This window comes from Neocloeon triangulifer, unplaced genomic scaffold, assembly GCF_031216515.1.
Source record: "Neocloeon triangulifer isolate White Clay Creek 2 clone unplaced genomic scaffold, ASM3121651v1 ptg000017l, whole genome shotgun sequence".
NCBI lineage: Eukaryota > Metazoa > Arthropoda > Insecta > Ephemeroptera > Baetidae > Neocloeon > Neocloeon triangulifer.
Window position 1 is genome coordinate 4,628,605 of NW_026775559.1, and position 21,371 is coordinate 4,649,975.

Below are 21,371 nucleotides of genomic sequence, written 5' to 3' on the forward strand. Positions count from 1 at the left end.
AAAAAAATCTCGTGATGTAGCGCCGATTTGCACCGATTCCGTCAAAAACCGTGCAGTGGCGCTGGTGTCCATCGTTATTTACTTTGTTATTGTCAATCTTCGGTGTCGTCACATATCAACTTCTTGTTTTAATTTCTTTTCATGGATTCTAAGTGAAATTGGCGCCGCTCTTTCCTGATTTCCTTTGTTTTTTCATCAGGTGAGTGCAGTTGAGGTTGCAAAGCAGCCCTGTGATCAATGACACGGCACTTTTCGGCCACGGTGCAGGTGCATCGGTGCACATTTGGAGCGCAAAATTTTCAAGGTGCACCTCCGCCTCTTCATTCCGTGCACAAAATTGTTCATTTAACGCGTTCTACGCCTAGATTTTGAAAGGGCATCACCTTCAAAGTTACCGTTTCGCGAATTTCTAAGAGATGCAGGTCCTGTGCCACGGCCTGGAGACCACGGGACATCGATTTTGGCCGAAAGTGCCGCGAGTACAAAATGGCAAAGTTTTTATCTCGTTTTTGTTTGAAGGTCGCGACCATAAATTTTCATGCTTCGCGTCGAAATGGTGTATTATAAATCTCGGTGGTCTTTTTAATCTTTTTGAAAAATTAAAACTAAATATTTTTATGAAAACTTTTTTGATGAATGTTTAAGAAGTATCAATAATTTGATCAAAATTTTAAAATCAAGGAATATAAACATTATTTTTTGTAAAAAATCTCTATAATTAATTCAAGTCCTTAATTGATCATTGCAATATTTTCTTAAAAGAGGAATTATTTTTCTTTCATTAAATTTTTTTTATGTACATATAAATCTAGCTTTACATATTTTCTTGAAATATTGATTACAAATAATTTTATAAATGATTTAAAAAAACTTAATTTATTACACAGTACTATTTTTTTCTCTTCAAGGAAACTGAAAAATGGCAAGCGTGAAGAAAGAACCAACTGTGGAAGCAGCGCAGCGGCCCATAAAAAAGGTTAGGCGTCGATGTGGGCCTCTGGAGGCTCATCAGGTCTTTGATGCCATTTCCTTCTGGACATCAGACATTATGAGACAACAGGCAACTCAAGAGAGGATCCAAACCTTCTTAAAGTCTAGATATCAACATGACGAAGGTACAAATATGTTACATCTTTCATTTACAGGAAAAAGGAACTTGAGCATTTCAAGTAGTTCACAATTGATTTAAAGATAAGTAATAATAATTGGCGTTTATTATTGTTTCAGAAACTGTAAACCTGATGCTGGAGAGGTGCTTGGATGACAAGATTATTCTTCGGGAGAACAAGCAGTGCGTCAGAGGAAAGATGACCGGAAAAATGATTGATATCCACGTTGTTGCTGTTGATGTGGTAAATATTATTCATATAAACTGCGCAAGTGGTATTAATTTTTATTTTCACCAATTAGCCTAGGGATGGGTGGGACTGGTTTTGCTTTGAGTGCCACGGAAAGGGATGCGTCTTTGGATGCAATTCGTGCCACCGAGTTTACCATCAAGACTGCTTGCCTGAGGAATTTAAAAATGATGTTGACAATCTGAAATGCCCAGTTTGCGTGGTATGTGTCCATCCTGTATATTAATTCTATTCTCAATTTAACCCTAGGAGGTAGCAGCAGAGCTTGCTTCGACAAATTACAACCGTGAAATATTGAACAAGTGTCTTGGTTTTGTCTGCGAAAGAGTCAAATTCTTTGTAGGAATTACAATTTTAGGAGTTGCTAGAAGGCTAATTTCTTTCGGTAGGTGCCTGAGAATGTTTTCCTCCGCAAAGTGATTTCTGGTCCTTTGGTTCGATCTACTAATCCCACTTTGGTGGACGCTGAAGTCGAGCCTTACCGTGAAAATCTTCTGCTCTTCATGCCAATGAGCATTGAAAGGATGGTTCAGAAAACTGTGGATAAGGAGTACAAGACAGTTATAGAATTTGTTGCTGATGCCAAAACCATTCTACACAACGTTGCAGGGTACCACTTTGGTCAGTTTTCCGTTCTATCTTTTGATTTAAAGTTAAAAAGAAAAATCCTTTTTTTAATTTTCTTTTGATTATTGATTTAAATGTTGATCTTGAAAATTGCATATAACATAGCTCACATTTATGATCATGCAGGCAACACTGCAAACGCCACAGCTGCAGTTCCTCCTCTGAAGAATATGTTAAAGGCTGTGGAACATGATGCAGTAGAAATTAAAAACTGCATGCAATGCTTTGTCAACTCAAACGAGCAGCCAGATAATTGGTACTGCCTTCCTTGCGAGCCTCCTCACAAGCTCGTTTATGCCAAGCAGAAGGGCTATTGTTACTGGCCGGCCAAGGTAGTATTTTGCCTGTTAATGAATTTGAAGTTAAACTGAAGGAAAAATGATTATTCTTAGGTTATCAAGAAGAGAGAGGAAGGCAAAAAGGTCAAGTATGACGTCCGCTTTTTTGGTGCCCCCTATGAGAGGGCAGTGATCGAGGAGGCCTTCGTGAAGCCGATCAACACGCCCGTCACTTCCCTGAGCCTTAAGAGAACAGCCAAACTGAACTCTGCGCTCAACGAGCTTGCAAACCATATTGAGCAGATGAAACAGCCAGAACCGAAAATTGTGGTCAAAAGTGAAGCTCAACATGACACTGCCAGTCCACCAAAGAAGAGGATGAAGGTACTTCAATCCAAAAAGCTTATTTTTTTAACTGTCAAACCTGTTTGAATTTTTTAGACTGCCAAAAAACAAGAGCAGAGTACAAAGACTGCAGTGGCTGAAAAAGTGGAAGTAAGTTTATCGAATTTAGCAATTATCATTATTATTGTTCTTTATTCATCCACACAATTGCACTGTTTTTGTAACACTCAATTGAAGGCTGGAATAAGATTCAAAACAAATTTGGCATTATTATTTTCTTAAATTAAAATAAAAGAACTTGATGTTTCATTTTTTTCTTATTGTCTCTTGATAGCAACCAAATCTTTTATTTTGAATAGAAGTTAATTATTTTCCAGCCAATCAACATTTTTTGTATGGCTCAATAATAACATTATTTTTGCATTAGCCACCAAAGGAAGAGGAAAAAACTGAACCTGAGCTGCCAGTCGAGGGCAAAACTGACATGCCTCCAGAGTTAGATTCAAACCGCAACTCCGTCACCTCATCTGACAATTGCAAAGTAACTGTGGTATGTCTAAAAATAATAGCTGTAATTTGAACTTAATTCATTGCTTTAGGAGGAGAGCTCTGAGGACGCCGTCTCGTCAAGCAACGCCACAAATGTAAATCGATGAAAGCCCCTTTTGCTTCCTTAGTTTATTAACTTTTTAAATTGAACCTTTTGATTTGTGTACTCTATCAAGATTGGACAATGATTATTTGTAATTTATCTTTTTTTTCTTTCTACCCCCTCATCAAAAGCATTATTAAACATAAAATTTTTCAGGGTGAATGTTCGAGCGTCAACAATGAATGTCTCGAGCAGTTGCGCCAAAAACACATCTCTGAAATTGCCAAAATTCAATTAGCTCACTCCGAGGAGCTGAAAAAACTCAAAGAGGATCACCGCTTGGAGATTGAGCAAATAAATCAGCAGCACAAAATCACAATTGAAGAAACCAAAGCCAAAATTTGGGTAATTCAACAAACTTTGAGCTTGGCTTCACTTTGCTTTGGTGTTTTGTTTCACTAAATAACCATACCTCAATGGCCTTAAAGTGCTTTGTTTGCATTTCAAAAATAGACTTTTGCACAATTTGCACCAGTGTGTAGCAGCATGCCCAATAACCATGGATTTGTCTGGTTGAAATAATTTTACTGATTCAAATTTATCTCGGATGTGCGTAGTGCTGCCAGTGCTTCGGAGAGGCCATCCTCTACTGCTGTTGGCAGACTGCATACTGCAGCAAAGAGTGCCAGCACAGGCACTGGATGAGTGACCACAAACTCAAGTGCAGACGTAGTCGTTAACCTTTGTCGGCAAAGCCAGTCATCTTGGAAGGAGATCAATCAATCAATCTATCTTGGTATATTTTTTTTAGTCACATTTGTTTTTTGTCGTTTCCTATTCATAATTTTAGCCCACGCCATGTGTTGTTGTTGCACTGAATGTGAAATTTCACGCAGTCATTTTTTTAATTCGATCCTCATTTTAAGCGTCATTTTTGTGGGCAGCCAAAGATTTTAAAAAGCGATTTATTTACTCATTTAAAACGCGCCCCAAGTTTTGTTTGTCTCTATGTTACATTATAGTCAATGTGTTCGTTAAGTTCTCGTTTGTTTTGCCGGTTGTGAGAGCGATGGGCATTATACAATATTTCCACTTTAGTGTGATTTTTATCATGTATCAGCACTTCTGGGATAATAATTTTAATGGCTCTTTTAGACGCGAGTCGTATATATTCACTCTTTGTTTATTGTAGTGAGTGTATGTATTTTGGGTCCAATATCGTTTAGGCTTATGAGATATATTTATCCTTCTGACTCGAGAATAGCAACCACAAAATCCCTGGTTTCGGAAAATGTGAAATGGCCCAGCAAAGTCAGAGACCCTGATTAAGAGAATAGCAAAACAATAATATTGCCTTATATTGCTGTTGTTGTCTATTGACACAAAAATCTTATGAAAAACGCTATCCATTCTAACTCCCCAATACTTTCTAAACATTAGAGCTAGGCAGAAAAATTTTTGAGTCCTCACAGGACAAAAATTCTTGTATCAAACGTTATTGGTTTGCCTTATAAATATTTTTATCGTGAGTTGACGTTACTTTTCTCCCTATTGTGGTGAATTCTTTTGAACTATTTCATAAATTAGCCTAATTGTTTTAAAAAAAGAAATAGAGACAAATATTCACTTCCACTTCTTCAGCACAAAGTATCATATCATAATTTTTTAAACACTCATGAATAATCATAATTGTTTTATTGTTCAAGATTTTAGCGATTTGATGTTACACAGAACGTGCATATTATATTTATAATTATTCACGTTAAATTTATTTTTTAAGCATAAATATTCTTGTTAAGTGTGTGGTGCAAAATCCAGTCATACAAACATTATTATAGTGTGCTTTCTTTGTGTTGACGTGTAGAAGTTCCAATGACAATCAAAAGAAAAATAACCAAGTTAGTCGTTTTGGAATTCAAATTTAAAAATTTAAAATAGCAAAAAAGCACCATATTTATTAATTGTTCTTTTTACAAAATCATATCAAAATTTTGCAACAGCTTGCAAAATTATTTTCGAGTACCAAAAGCCTACGACAACTTAAAAGTTTTATAATTATGAATTTTGCGGAATTTTGAAATTGGACCATTTGTGCACCAATGCCTGCATAAAATACCGAATTGCCCTTATAATATTACTGAATATTACATAAAGTATAGCCTTTGCAGAAAAAAATATGAGCTCTTGATTGAGAGCCATTTTAAAGTAATATACACCATATTAATGCAGAACCTTATGAATATACAAGCAGTTATTAGATAAAAAAAAACACAGTTACCATAATATGAAAAATAATGTATTTATCTTTATTGAAACCAAATTCTATAGATGCTTAGAGAAGTAATGAATTATATTAAGTACCAATTGCACGCAATGCTTGTAGTGTGTTGTATTGCAGAGTCAATCAAATAAATATTTTGAAACGTAAACTTTGGATTTTTATTTCAAGGTATGATAATTATATTCAATGAAAACATATTCACATACATACTTAAATTAATACATAGCACAATATTTATAAAAGACAACTTATAAAGATTAGTGTAAAAATTAGATCACAACTACAATATTGCTCTATGTTTGCAACTTGCAAAATTAAAAAAATGGATTGAACAATTTTTATATGCGACATAAATTATTTCATGGACACATGAATCATTTAAATAATTATCACTTTAAATTAATAATGTTTGTAATAGTTGAAAGATATTGCCAAAATGGTAAAAAAAAAATTATCAATAAACATAAAATAACCTTTGCTTTATTTTCATGTTAATATTGTATTAATTATCTTACAAATGGTCTGACAATGTGTCATACTTTTTTGCATACTTTTCCTCCTAAAATTAGTGCTAAATTATTACAAAAAATAATGCTCTCAAAAAATACATTAAAAAATAATGATTTACGAAAAAACTATGAATATTTTTGGATTTTTACATTCATTAAACGCACGGTGGGCTACCTGAAGGTGAAGATCTATAGGAAGCAAAGTCAAAAACGCAAAATGTCTTTTTTGTCTTCTGCTTCTGATTCTGGAAAAAAAACATAACATGTAACAAAAAATTTACAATTAACTTTTGGGCAAATTATAGCTGATTTTTTTCTGTATAAAAATTTAAATACCAGAGGTGGTCGTTTCCTCAGGCGTAAGGGGTGGTTTTATCAGGTGGTTGTTGTTTCTGGTGATTGGAGACACCCTGTAGAGGCCCGGACTGCCAGGGACGGACTGCTCGCAGCTCTTGTCGAAGTTGAACACGTCCACATCAGGAACTTTCTGCACAGGCGAACTCTCGTTGCTTGAGTATGGAGGACTCAGTTCGTGGTAGGAGTTGGTGGCAAGAAATTTCCGCGACCTGGTGATGCCAGGGGTGGGACGCAGCACGGTCAGGGTGACCCCGTTCTCGCTGTAGCAGCCGTAGCTGTGCGCCCGCAGCGCCGCCTCATTGTCCGGACTTTCGGAGGTCGAAAGACTGGTCGAACCGCCAAGTTCTTCGTATGACTGTAAGGTGGCTTTGCTGGCAAAAGTTTTGGAAAGGGACAGGTTGAAAATGTTGTTGATGTTCAGGTAGCTGCTGCGCTCAAGGTTTTGGTTCAAGGGTGAGTCGGGGTTTTGGTGCGTCTGGTGGACGTAGCCGCCTCCGTCATAGGAAGTCAACCCTGACCCCAGATGGTGGGATGTATTGAGACCAGAAATTGGAGTGGCTGGACCTGAAAAAAATTGTAGAAATTTCTATAAAATTAAAAACAAAAACATATTTATAATCGTTCTATTAATAATGTTGAAATTCACTCAAAATTTTTTTTAAATAATTTATTTTTGTATTGTAAATTTTTATTTTCTTTTTGCAGAAATCAGAAATGATTATTTTAAAAATAATTCCGAGTTTCTGAATTTATTAGACTGAACTACATAATTTGTTTATGCATTTTTTTTTAATCTACAAATATTAAATCTAATAGTAAATGAAATATTATCAAAGTTAAAAATTTTATTTCAAAAGTTATATGAATTTACATTATTCTTCCATTTATGTGATTATTTACCTGAACCAGTGTTGGCATAATAAGGCTGCTGTCCCATGTTGGGGTTGCCAGACATCGGCGTCGTTGGCAGACGCGATGCCTGTTGCGGCGCCTCGTAGGCAGTGAGACCAAATTGCAATTTAGAGTGTACAGTGTAATACTGGTAGAGCCACGGGTTGGCGCGCATTACCACAGCCTCTCGGTCGCTAATGAAGGGAACATTAAAATAAGTTCAAAACAAGATTTTGCTGTGGCGATTATAAATAGAAAACGGCGCTAAAAAAAGACGCGATTGACGTTTACACACACCTGAGAACCTGGTTAGTGCACACGATGACAGGGCTGTTGTGCGTTTGTGTGTTCCCTTGCTGTGTGTGGTCCAGACTGTCCTTCACCTGCAACACGCAGTGCAGCCAAACCCAGTCGCCCTTTTTTCGCTGCAAACGCACTAGCAGAATGCACGATTTTTCTTGCTCTGATTGAGTGACTGCAACGCAAGAAAAACAGTTTTACAATTTTTGAAATCGAAATATAAAAAAATTGCGTCTACTCACTCAAGCGGTGCTTCCCTTGTGCATCTCTGAGAGATTCCCAATGTAGCAATTGATACCAAGAAGCGCCAAGAAGTTCTCTCCTTTGGAATCCCAAGTGGAACTCTCCACTGAAAAGATTTAATCAAATTGAATTTCATAATAATTTTAGCCTGATTAAATTCACAAAATTACTAAAAAATTAAAATGTTGATTTTATTTTAGAAAGTTATATGCAGCTCCAAATTATGAAAAACGAAGTAATTTTATTATCATTGAACCCGTTAATAGGCTGATATAACTAAAATTTACTTTCTTTCCAGCACACTACACGCACATAATTAATGAAGTCAAAATATTTTAATATATTTTAAATAATTATTGTAGTAAAAATAAAAAATAAAGTAAAATATTTTACTATTGAAATTATTTTGAATAACTTTTTACATTCATATTACTGTTTTTAAATTTACTTACTTAACATCGACGTGCAAAAACCGCATGTCCATGGCGTGCACAGTGGTGAACACAGACGTGGATCCCTGAACGACGCATTCCCTGGTCTCGGGCATTGCGATCGGTGTGCACCGCGCCAGAAACACCGGTTGCTGCCTCGGACACAAACTCGGCGGCAAGTGCAGAAAGTGCCCTTGCACCAACACAACCTGCTCAACAAATGTCAATTCAAATCGTCTTTTCTTTGTATAATTATTAGACAAAAGTGCGCAAAAGTCGTGCAATAAAATTGTAAAGCCTGAAAAGTGTTATTTATACCTTTTGATCTCCAAAGCGCATTTGCCTGCGCGCATTCCTGGAAACGTTCATGCGACAAAGGAAGAGACGTTCCTCATCCTCGAGACTGTTGGTGGCCCTCGACAGCTCTGCCTGGATGGACGCGTGATCTTGCTTATCGATGATGTCGAACACCGAGTCGCCGTGGATCAGCAGGTCCTCCTACAACCAACAGATTTTCCCATGAGAATTTGCGTTTTACGATCGCAGAACAATGCGTTAACCCAGTTATTGCACGAATAACTTGGCCGCGGGCGGTTCACCAAAATTTTTTCAGCATTGAGTCATTACCAAATCGCGTATCGTGTTTGTTTGCAGACAAATATATTTTATTTTCGTCCGAAATGATATTTGAGACGAGATGAGCTATTCTTTAAAAAAGGGTCATTTTTTAACCACGGCCAGCAGATGTGAGTGTGTTGTTGTGGGGCACAAGCAATAAGGAACAAGAGTTAATGTTTCATTGTTCTGCTCTTGCTCTTGTGTGTGGGGTTCAGAAAAATAAATGACCACCTTTAAAATATGCACAAAGAACGGCACTAAAAATTTATACTGCTTTTGAATGGATGGGTCTTGTGAGCAATGATCGCAAATAATCTCTTTTTTTGGTTTTGCTCTCGGTGCGCTTACTCTTGTTAGGGGATCAAATTTATACCTTTGCGCATAATATGATACTATGGGCAGACATATAAAAAAGGCAGTAAAAACGAACATTAAACTTTTTATTATAATATTTTAAGCTCGTTTAATCCATTGTTTTATTATCTTTCATTGCAGCAGTAATTAAATGAACTGAAGTTGAATCTACCTAATTAGGCGGATTCAAGATAAAAAATAATCGTTCAATAAATTGAAATGCGTGTCAAGGAAAATAAATTGAAAATGAAATTATTGTTGGAATATCTCAAAATTATTGCTGGAATATCACCAGATTCTGATGTTGTGGACATTTCCAAATAAAATAGGTAAAAAAAATTGTTTTTATTGAAAAGCTCTGCTCAAAAATGTTTGAAGTCAAATAAAATTCAATTAATAGATCAACAATTTAGGAATAATTTTTTGTATAAAATGACGCTCGTCATTTATTGACGGGTCGTTTCAGCGATTAATAACTTTTTATTTGTTTTTATCAAAGAAAATAAAAATCTAAGCTTATGTTAAAATTTCTACTATTGTAGATATTGATTTTGTTCTTTTGTATACAAGAAATACTTTCACTTTTTGAATTTCCCTGCTATAAATAGCCCACTCTGATTGAAAACTGGTTTATGAGCCGATTTTATGAGGAAGAAAAATACCCTGTTTTTGTTTCAACAGAGCACCAACATCAAGTTACACGGATGATTTTATTCTCTCTTGGCTCTGTGCGTCGATAAAAAGCGTCCGATGTTGGACCGATGAGACAGGGTGCATAATTTATAACAGCCGCGATTATTTTGTGATACGCCTGAGCATCTATCTTGGGCTGGCGCGCTTGGCGAGCAAGAAAGAAAATCGCGGCCGGCGCACGTGCTGTTTCGCCAGAGGGAAGCCGTATAAGACGATTATTATTATAATGTTTCCTGAGAGCCCTTTCCGAACATGCATCTCTCGCGCCGAGAGCAGAAACGTAATATCCTCTCGCTCTAAACAGCGCCAGGCTTTTTTGTCATTTTGCCAGCAAAAAAACCAACTCTGGCGCCATAAATTATCGCACAATAGGGAGCTGAGCGGAGTGTGTCATTGTCGAGCCAGTGTCATGCAGGGCAGGCGTAATTAAAAATGGGCGTCAGGTCTTTTGCCCCGTGCACGGTTATTTTATGGGCGCTCGCCGGCTATATTTTAATAAAACGCGCTTCAGACTTCATTTGATCTCGGGTTAAACGCCAATTTGCGCGCGGCAGCTTACTTATTAAACTCCTTATTATTGAACGTGCTGCATGCACTCACTTTGAGTGGAAAAACGAACCGTTCGAATGGGAACTTTGAACCTTTTTATCCTTGCCTTGCACAAACACACTTGTTGAAGAGACGTAGCTATAATAATGCATCTTTTCTACACTTTTCTACATACAAATATAAATAATAAAGAATAGATATACTTGTAGACCGTATTTTTTTTTTTTTTAATATTAAATCGTGTATTTAAAAAATTTATACAAAATAAATCAGTATAAAATATCATCATTTTATTTTGCATTGAAATATTAAATATTTTTCTGAAGAATAATTTTACTAACAAAATATTGTGATACTAAAATAATACGAAAATTTCTTATTTTATACATAAAAATTTTGTATTTTTTAGTGTGAAATCTGTTTTCCTTCTCAATATTATTCTGTTTTGTTATATTATTTATTAATAATTCATCATTCTTTTAAGAATGAGAGCCTGCGATGGGCGCACGTTAGCCGGTTTTAATTGAGATTCACAGCGCGCCCCGCATCACCTCGCTTTTTCATGAAACGGTCAATTAACGCGTTGGCTCAGCCGACTGTCCGACCAAGAGAATTCTCCGCTTTTTGTGCGTGTCACCATTGTTGCATTATGTTCTTTATTCCCTCTTCCCTCGTCACTTTCGTGGCTCTCGCATGAATTTAAATTAAACTGCTGGATGACCGAAGTGCGTTCGTCGACCAGCAGAAACATGCATGTCACCATATATTCTATCTCACTAGTGCTCGCTTCATGGCACACTAAACCTTTTAATACTCCAGATTTTTTCTATGAAAAATTCCATATCTCGCTTTGTGCCTAATTTAATTCAGTTTGTATGCATGTACACACACACACTCGCGGCTTTTTGCTGCCAGTTTATGGTGACGAGGCACTTTCCGCGTGCTCCATGGAAAATGGACTCAACAAGGCTGACGAAAAATGCACTCTCTTCCAGCATCACCCGGCTCATATAGTGTTGCTTTTGTAATGAAAGTTTCATAATGGGATTCTTCCACAGAACAACAACAACAACGGTGAGAAGCAAGTTTCCAGTGCCAAGCAACAATATTTTCGAAGCGTATATGAATTTTTCGTTCTTTGCCTCATTTTTCTCACCAATAAAAATGTTAGTTTTTATTGCGTTGGAATGGTAAAATAATAATAATAAAAGTTTTGCCACTCTCGGCGAGCACAAAGGTAGAATATTTGACAGTTTCACTTACCATTGAGTGTCCAAGATATTCTGCTGCGTTGTCTGATATGTATAGCAGTTTGCCATTCTGAGTCATCATCATCAGGAAGCCACTGAGAGCCTGGAAAAAAGACGTGAAATTTTATTGAAGGTTTTCCTGTTTATTTAAGGCTTCATTTAACCTCTACTAAATTTATTAAGTTTAATTGAAATAAAATAAAATTGCGACGAGCAGTAAATAATAACTTGAAATCAGATTTTTGTAAAATAAGAGCATAGAACTGGAGTGCTTGGCTATTAAGTCTTGCTCCCCAGTTACACATAAGCACCGGCCGATAACTCCACCTGGAGTTGGCTGGACTTGTAATTTCTTTCTCAATAAAATACTTTATAAAAAAGTTATTATTTCAGAGGTAATTTTGTCAGCTATACGTTTTATTATTAAAGCAGATAGAATTGAACAAGAAGCAAGGATTCAAATCACTTAATTAAGAAGGGAATCACAGAATCATTCGAAAAATTATATAAGCTATCTTATAATTTTCATCAAAAATATTTTTCTTTTTCATCCTGCGCTTAACGTTTTCTATTTTGGTAAATTTACTCTAGTGGTGCATGTCTTTCCAAGTTAAAACATTATTTTCAAAATGATATTAAAACCAAATAGAAATAAAATTTTATTCAACTTATTTTTTAGTGCTGCCATAATACAAATTTAGTCTCAAAGGAGAAAGCCCGACTTTGTATTGTTGATAATGAGAGGAGCCTGTAATAATTGGGAGAAATAAAACTCTTCATTTTATTCCTAAGCCAATTTGCTGCGGATTTCTTAGAACCGTGAATTATTTTTTTGCTTCTATTTTCATTCAAAACACGGAACGCGTTGGTCAAAAGAAAATATGTTTACTTAAAAAATTTCGCCGCATTGGATACGGATGTTAGTACGGGTTGATGACTTGATTCTGAAACACAAATTTCCGAGAGCGCAGCGAGAACGTGTATAGGAAATTTTACGCCGCACAAAGAGAGATCATCAGGTCACTTTCATACATACATTAAGTCACTGGCCTGACCTTACAAAGTACAGAAACACGCGAAAGCAGGGGCGTTTGAGGAGCATTAGTCGGAACACGCCACACACAGGCGCGTTCAAGTCTCCGTGGCGCACGGCAATAAAACCGCCGCCGCCGCCGATTTGCGTTTTGACAACGTTTTCCCACAAAACCCTTCCGATTTCCAATTACCACAAAAAGCAGAGAGCTCTCGGAATATAAACACAGAAAAAAGGGGTCGCAAAAAACACACATACAAGCTACCGCTAACGTGTGTGTGTGTTTCTGGTCTGGATATAGCAATAAAAGCTAATTTTATTATAGCGTGCACCGGACTGTGTCTAACTGCGTTCGCTGCACGAGATGCTGTACTATGTGTTGCCGCCGACGACTCGGGCCGCCCGAGATGCATCTCGGAAGGATGCTAAAAGAGGAGGGGCTTCCCACGACCTCTTGACCTGCGAGAGGTCAGAGCACAGATTGGAATCTCGGTGTTCCTATCCTCCCCCACCGCGATAAATCATCCGTCGAGAGCAAGAAAGTTCGAGTCCGAGCGAAGTGAGTGAGTGAGTGCATTTAAAGTGTAGCACCGCGCGCCGCTCTACAGTTATGTCACGAACTTTTTTCCTCTAAATGATGGTGATGATCCAATTTGATCGTGTATCATCCGCCGATGTGCATTAACCTCCTCCCACAATTTTTGATACGATTCCTTCGTTATTATCTTCAGAGCGCACTATAATTTTTTTTTCATCTCTAGAAAGAATTACTTTTATAATTTTTCTCTGCCTCATTTTGCATTGCGGCAAGAAAAATCACAAAAAAAAAATGCCTATTTTATTGATACTGGCAACATTTTGCCCTCCATATTTTCAATTTTCTAAATTTATTATTTTATAGAGTACTTTACCCTGAATGCAATAAGATATCAACAACTGGCGCGAACAATTATAATTTATATCTATAAATATGCACACAAAGCCATGCCAAACCCATAAATAAAATATATAAAGATTTATAAAAATTATTAATTTGTTTTAAGTTTGAAAAATTACATTCTTTTCGTTAAAACTTTATACAAAAGTACTATAAAAATCAATGTATAATTATCTTTAAATGAAATATTAGTGGTTTAAAATGAAATAAAAATATTGGTTTATAATTAATTATAAAAATTGTTTTTTAGATGCACTTAAAAGTTTGTGATTTGTAACATTAAACTTTAAAAAGAATCTTGAGCAAAATATAAGCTGCTCTCGCATAATTTGTTTTTTACTCTTGAACTCTGGCCCCAAATGCGCGCTGCGGCGGTTGAAAAATAATTATTGATCTTTTGATAACATAATTGTAGGCGGAGAGGCCTGGCACTGCCAGATGTATCAATAATAATGTCGGGAATTTTATCTAAATTTTTCCTTCCCGGCCGGTGTAATTTATGTCGACGGAAATAATGATGATTGAGAGTAGATTGGGACGCGACGCGCCTCTTCTCTCGCCAAAGAAAGAGAGGAAATTCCTCCATCTTTTGCTGGCGGAATAATTTTGGGACGCATATGAGCAAATTACATCGAAATTACGATTTGATTGAAGACGCGCGGAGCTTTTTGATTGCGTGTGTGCTGGACTCACCTTGGAAAAGCCGATGTTGGGTGTTTGGAAATGTCCTAAGTCTTGTCTCTTGAACACTGCAACATAGAACGGAAAAAAACGTTTAGTTTCAAAAAGAGGTTCATGACAGATGTCTAATGCGTGTGTGAGTGAGTGTGTGTTTAAGGTAATGGAGTTTTATTTTATGAGTTTGAAAACGAGATTAGATCGTCAAAGGAAGATCACGTTTTGTATTTGGAATAAATTAAAACACATTATCAGTCATCAATCAAGCGTTAAACATTATCTAAACTGATGGTTTCACAACAACAAATGAAATATAGCAATATGGGGTCTGTGAACTTTCTTTTGTTTAAATGATCTAGTTTGGGGATTGAAAGGTCGTGCAAACATTAAAAAATTAGATAAGTACGTTTTTTTTCATGAGAAAATTTATTAAAGTTGCATGGAAAAAAATTCTGTTGAGAATAACTAATAAAAATTTAAATATAAAAAATATTCCAAGAAAAGTTTCACGGTATACAATGTTGTATTGCCTAATATCGCAACAAGTTTAAAATAAATTGAATTCCGCGAATTATCTGATCAGTTTCAATCAACGGTATATCAAGCGACTCCTATGGCAGCAGTGGAAAAATGAAACGGCTGTCACTGGGCGCGCATCGAAGAGTGAAAAATTACTTCGGGCGACGCCAGGGTCAAAGTGTGTGGATTATATGGAAGAATGGGGCATTGTTTTGCTGGGATACGTCGATCTGGGCGCTCGGTTTCCTTTATTGTCAAGCGGTCGAATCGAATTTCAATAGTAACTTTTGGTTTCGCGCCGTCTCCGGAAAGATTTTTATCCGATAGCACTTCTCGCAGATAAACCCTTCGTCGCGGATGACAGTTATCGAAAAATATTGCAGCATCATTCATTGAAACGCAACGGTGAGCACGGCAGAAAAGGAGAATCCGGTCAGTGCATCTGAACCAGCTAGGGGCATTTATTTGTTGTCACCAAAGCGGTGCCTCTATTAATCGCGAGTCGCGGGGAACCGCCCGCCAGTGTGAGAAACGGAGATTAAGCAGCCATTCAGCGGGAATTTCTCGTGAATTCGCTTTTTTGCTCACTCGGTGTAAGCACCATGAATTTCGGCCTAAATAGGGTACCGAGCGAGAAATATTCGCACCAAGCTGCCAAGCCGGGGAGAGGAAGCGAGAGCAAAGAAAACCACTGGAGCATTCCGCGTCTGCAAAAACAATGCAAAATCGTCGGCGTCACCATCAATGGCCAATCAACCTGCTGAACGATTTAATTAGTCAACTGCTGATACTTTTACAAGCTCCCTCGGCTATTTCTGGAGGAGGAAATTTTGTTCAAATTGGGTTCAATAAAGCAGAAACACAAAAAATGTCATCTTAAAAATCTGGCAAAGCAAGTGGCGAGTGATGACTCAAAAGAAAATATCTTGAAACAAATGTAAAAAAAGTTTAGATTCAGTGATCAAGGAAATTAATATTGAATGTTAAATTTATTTTGCATTTTATCAATTTTTTTTTATCTAATATTTCATCATTAAAATTGAATCAAGCAAGTGAAATAAAATTAATATTTTCGTAAGATACTGTAACATTTGTCAATCAATAGTTTTTATTGAGAAAAATTATTATTATTGCATTATTGAAAAACATTTTATGGTTCAATATACTCTGTTAATTTCGAGCAACCCGGTTGCTCCTCTGCCAACGTTTATTCGTTTATTAGTGTCACATCAGCACATTCATTAGCGTGCGAAAAAACGCTGGCAGATGATTTATGCACGCAAAGTGGGGGCGTGTGAAAGACGACTCTGCATTAAGGCGCTAATTTAGCATACGTTCTATTAAAAAGCTTGGCCATTTGTGCTCGCGGCGGCAGAAAAAATCATCTGCCGTCGCGCTCCATCAGGTACCGTTCTCCAAATACGATTCACATTGCAACGTTAATACACATTATACATTCATAAATAAAAATCGGACGTCTATAGATACACATAGACACGGGAGGTACGGCTTTATGAATGCATTCTAGACCCTCAATCAAGTCACCGTAGTAATAATAATCGTAATTATATAAAAGGAGAACGACTGCATTTCTGTGCGGAGGCGCAGGCCCGGACTGTCGTATATTATTTTTCTCACCCAAGGTAAAATAAATAAAAAAGCAGCACGTCCAGAGACTTGTACATGTTACAAAGGCGGACATTAAAATTCGCAACCAGTGAAGAGAATAATCAATAAATTTAATATTCCCGACCGCAATAAATAATTTGGAAAAAATAAAGTCTTACGTGTGGTAGCACTAATTGCAAATCGTAAAATTTAATATGCGTAATAAATATATTGGGAAAAATAAATTATTCGCGCCGTTAAAATAATAACATTCAGACGTTGCACATACACACTTAAGGTTCTTTCTTTACAAGCGACGTGACGGAGCAATTGAATTCCAGATAATTTACATTGAGGAAAATTTATTGTAATGGTGGAAAGTGGAGCAAGAAACTGGGACGTCAGTTAGAAAACGTTGATGGGCAGGAATCGAGAACGTATGCAACGCGCTCTGCACAAAAGACCAACGGGCTGCATTTTCACCCTGTCAGTGAGAATATTAGGGGAGGAGTAATAATGAGTGTTACTGCAACCTTGTTAGATTAAAAAATTTTCTTTTAAATGAATTAAAGTTTATAAAGTGGACTAATTTTCTCACGCTAAATGCAAAAATCATCAATGTACTTTGTTACCTTTTAAAATCTAAATTTGAAATTCTGAAATATTATTATAATCAATAAAAATTTTTCAGAATAGAGAGCAATACACTTGACCGGAGAGGATTTTTAAGCTTTTAATTTTCACATTGCAAATTTTTTTTAACTGTAACATTAAATTAAATGTATTTTGCACATTCATTGTGGAAAATTAAATTTTTATAATCATAATATCGTTAAAATTATGCCAGGGAATGATTTACGTGTTTTGTTTTCCTAAATTATTGAACAATAATTGGAACAGATTTTCTGTGCGTGCTACTTTTTATTGTAGTTATTTGTTGGCTAATTCAATTTTTTTCTGAGAAAACTGCAAATTAGCCTGAAACGACAATTAAAGCTTGCGAAATCGTCCGCGCGTTCCCACGTTCCGTTTTTGCGCAAATTGCAGCAGCCACCCCTAGGGCAGTCGTAAGCAAAGAAAGCGCGCGAAAACGGCCAGCGGCGGCGGCCAGTCCGTGTCTGGGTGAGAGTGGTCCAGCGTGAAAGAAAATCAAGCTAGAGCGGGCAGCCAGCGAGCGATCTCCTTATTACGAGATGATGGCACCACGAGAGAGAGAGAGAGTGTGGGAGGAAAAGGGGGTGGTGTGGGAGGGAGAGGAGCAGCGCAGATCTGTGGAGCTCGCGCGCGGAGGAATCCGGTTCATTGCTCCTGACCCTCCTCCCCTAGCCGTGGAGATGCTGCGCGCACCGAGAAGAAGAAGAAGATGCTACTCTTATCATTAAATCTAATCGCAGCACCGGAGAAAAAGAAAGAAAATAATAATACTGTCGCCTGCCTGCCTAGCTGCGTGTTATTATTTTATTACAGGACACATTCCCGTTCGCAATTTAATAATTCTCTTCACCATCCTCCGACGCACGTTCGACTCTTTTTTTTCTCTCTCTTCAAAGATCTAAGGGCTCATTATTTTAATTATCGGAGAGTTTATATAAAATCGAGCGTGCGGCGAGATGAAAAGAGGCGCGCGCTCGCTGACGTCGGGCGATTTTTCAAGTGACTTTCAGCCGATAAATAATATAATTTCTTTTCAGAGACCATCTCTCTTCATAACTGATTGTTTTCGTCTGCGCACGAGACCATTTTTTATTTCCGTTCCTCAGTACTTTTTAAATGATGAGGCCTGGGATTTCTTTACATCCAAAATCTATGTTATGTTGGAGTAAATTTCGACAAGTAACATTTTTGTAAAAAAAAAAGAAAAGCTTTAAAAATACATCTGCGCCAAAATCTTGACATTAAACGCCTGATAAGCAAATTTCCTCTCGTATCTCAAGTATTTAGTATTGCACATAAAACAATTGAGTTTATCGATCCTCTTTTATATTTTTATTTAATTTTATAATTTATTTTATTCTAGGTGCTATAAAATCACAAAAACTGATATTTACAGCATACAATTTTGAAGGTTGAAGTGTCTGTTTATCCCATTAAAAATTAGATTATATGGGCTGAAATCAGTCTCGTCTTACATCAGTAGAACGTTGATTCTCGCTGCGAAATTTATGGACTCAAACCATTATTTACAAGTTCATTTCGTCTTGATATCGGGTTTCAGTGTATTTATGCCATAAATTTTACCGCCGGCCGTTAATAAAGGTCACACACGGCGCGATACTTTTTCACGAGAAAAACGCGAGCTGCAATTTATCCGCTGAGGGCAGGGGAAAGAATGGTTGAAATAAAAGTGAGTCGCGCGGTGTGCGTTTCCACTTAGTTGGTATATATTCATGAGTGTAAAATGCGCTGATAAAGATGTTAAACAAGCTCCATTCGATATTCAGCTCCCACTTTTTTGTACAGACGCGCCTGTCCACTTTTCAACAAAATAAAAAAGTTGAAATTTTATATATATATTCAAATCGAGAATAATCACGCACGAGAGTAAATAAACAAACGGCCAAGTCGAGCATGAAACGTTGGCCTGACAGCATAATCGCGGGTCGGAATGATTTACAACAGGAGAGGAAACCTTATAACCCTTTTATTGCCGAATTTGCGGCAAAATGGACAATGGGGAAGTGAATGTTGAGAATAAAAGAGGTGGGTAGATAATTTTGTCTGAAGGTTTGCCTAATCTAGTTTCATGTGTGTTACATCCTTGTTGCTTGTGTTTGAATGAGTGTAAAATAAAGTCATTATACATATACATATATGCATTTATGAGCAACGAAAATGAGAAAATATATAAGACACTTTTAAATACATAATTAATTGTGCAATTCAATTTAATTTCAAACCATCAAAGTGTCATCTATATATGATAGAATTTCATTTTTACTTTAAATCATGCTTCCAAAATTTGACTGCATCGCATAAATATTTTTTTTATAAAAATCATTGTAATCAAACATTTTTTGGTGGCAAAATGTGTAAGTATACTACATTAAAGTATAAGATCAATTTAAATTATTTTTACTGAAAATTTTAAACTCTTACAACCAAAAAAACAGTAATTAATAAATTTGATTAGTACACAATATAATTTATTATTAAATTCAAAAAATTTTATAAAAAACAATGATATATAACACTTTTTATTTAAAATTAAACTGAAAAGAATACAGCATTAATATTAAAATCAATTATTTTCTCATTATCTCCATTTAAAAAAAAATCGCGATCTTCTTTTAATTTCTCAAAACAAACTCTATATGAATTGAGTATATTTACATACATTTACATGAAAATGAAGTCAGAATATAGCTATTTTGAGACCAAACACATGCTGCTTTATTCTTATTGAATTTTTAAGAATTCGTTCAAGTGGCTAAATGAATCAAATGTTGCATTGTGAGTGCGCCAAAGAAAGAAGGGCCTTTCTGAAGAAGATGCTACGAGCGCAGGAAAAGTGAATCTGCAAGCCGCGTCGGCGGTAGCTCTGGCACAATATGTCGTAATTGGATTTGGCGCGGCTGGTAACTGTATCGGTAATTAAAATTCGCGGGCGCGGGGACGACCAGCGTCTCTCGCTCGAGTTTTTTTCTGCTCAAGCTGCTCCGAGGGGTTAACATCATCAAATCATTTTACAACAGATCCGGCTGTGCTTGGCGCTGCGTCGAGCCGGAACTTTTACCAGCTAGGGACTCACTCACTTTATATCGCTGCTTTTCTTGCGCTCGGCCCATTACATAGTATACATGGACCGACTCAAGGTTACTTTTCTGTAGTAGATCCTATTCGGGCGGTGAGCAGAGCGAAAAACCAAAGTCAGCACATGGCAGAAAAGAGACAAATAAAAAAAGGCGAATAAATTTCCCGAAATGCTGCGAGAGCGGCTGTCAGTCTCAATCAAAGTATAAATCAAGCGTCTGGGTAAAAACAATTGCGGGTTTTATTATTGCTGCACACTCGCGTCTGCCGGGGAGATTTTATTAAAGTGATGTTGAAGTGTCTTAAATCGTGCCATAAATTATTTATCTCCGTCGTAATCGCGGAAGAGATGCCGCCGACGTTTATTTTACTTATAAAAGTGAGCAGGATATATCTTTCTCGTCCGCCGCCTGATGGCTGGCTGCTGCTTTGAAATGATAATTTTTATTGTGGATCACAATTGAGGTAGGTTTCGGTCGTCTCTCTCTCGTGGCCGGTCTTCTTTGTTTATTGTTCAGGGCAAAAAAACGGCCGGGACTTATGGGAATGGATTTGTAGAAGCTGGAATTAATCAGCCGACGTTTTTATTGCTCGTATGAAAGGGCATCCATAATGATAGTATTGTTTATATACCGATCGCATATTTATGATCCAATTATGTATTTTCCTCTGCGCAAAAAATGCATCAGTAGGCAAACGGAATCTTTATCCCTCAATACCATTTATCCCTTTTGGGCAACGATAATTGAATCAGCGGCTTTCTATGATCATTTATACATAATTGCTTTCTTTCCTTTTAAATCAAACGACTCTACGGTACGATTAAGAAAATAAGAACCTTGTGCATTAACTTAATTAGTTTAAGTCGAATTAGGATGAGATGGAAAAGTTAACCTGATTTAAATTTCATTTAAAAAAATTTAATTAACAACCTGTATGACTCATGCTGATTAATTAACTTAGCATGCCTTCTATGAATTTATGTGCTTGTCTTGTGCCAGGACGGAGGAAAGTTTTGAAGCGTAAGTGTAATTTGCTTTTTAATGCAAGTCTGAACATTTTCTTTAGAGAAAATTAATTTGTTTTTATTTCACTTAAAAAAGTTTGACCAATTCCTTTTATAATAAGTACTTCAATTTGATTATATAGTCCACAAAAAACTTTATTCTA

General features: G+C 36.6%; 2 protein-coding genes across 3 annotated transcripts in view; one reads left to right on the plus strand and one right to left on the minus strand.

Moving 5' to 3' along the window:
- The first annotated feature begins 18 nt into the window (after window positions 1-18).
- Window positions 19-5,629, plus strand: LOC132203072 (zinc finger MYND domain-containing protein 11-like). 2 transcript variants are annotated; one of them, XM_059630530.1, is made up of 13 exons: window positions 19-199; window positions 909-1,115; window positions 1,228-1,352; window positions 1,411-1,560; window positions 1,608-1,697; window positions 1,748-1,979; window positions 2,112-2,317; window positions 2,378-2,647; window positions 2,705-2,758; window positions 3,036-3,149; window positions 3,208-3,252; window positions 3,417-3,605; window positions 3,818-5,629. In XM_059630530.1, the coding sequence occupies exons 2-13, from the start codon at window positions 920-922 to the stop codon at window positions 3,938-3,940; spliced, it is 1,794 nt and encodes a 597-aa protein (XP_059486513.1). In that variant the 5' UTR covers window positions 19-199; window positions 909-919; the 3' UTR covers window positions 3,941-5,629. The 2 variants fall into 2 exon arrangements, with proteins under 2 accessions (XP_059486513.1, XP_059486512.1); XM_059630529.1 differs by having other exon boundaries at window positions 26-199; window positions 3,036-3,158.
- The window catches only part of LOC132203071 (PAS domain-containing protein cky-1), a 39,913-nt gene continuing 23,953 nt past the window's right edge, over window positions 5,412-21,371 (minus strand). The window contains exons 4-12 of the mRNA XM_059630528.1: window positions 14,340-14,395; window positions 11,690-11,779; window positions 8,531-8,710; window positions 8,234-8,421; window positions 7,781-7,887; window positions 7,536-7,713; window positions 7,248-7,432; window positions 6,327-6,911; window positions 5,412-6,235 (exon numbers count right to left, since the gene is read on the minus strand). Coding sequence (XP_059486511.1) covers window positions 6,195-6,235; window positions 6,327-6,911; window positions 7,248-7,432; window positions 7,536-7,713; window positions 7,781-7,887; window positions 8,234-8,421; window positions 8,531-8,710; window positions 11,690-11,779; window positions 14,340-14,395 — 1,610 coding nt within the window. The 3' untranslated portion in view covers window positions 5,412-6,194. The remainder of the gene's footprint in view (window positions 6,236-6,326; window positions 6,912-7,247; window positions 7,433-7,535; window positions 7,714-7,780; window positions 7,888-8,233; window positions 8,422-8,530; window positions 8,711-11,689; window positions 11,780-14,339; window positions 14,396-21,371) is intronic.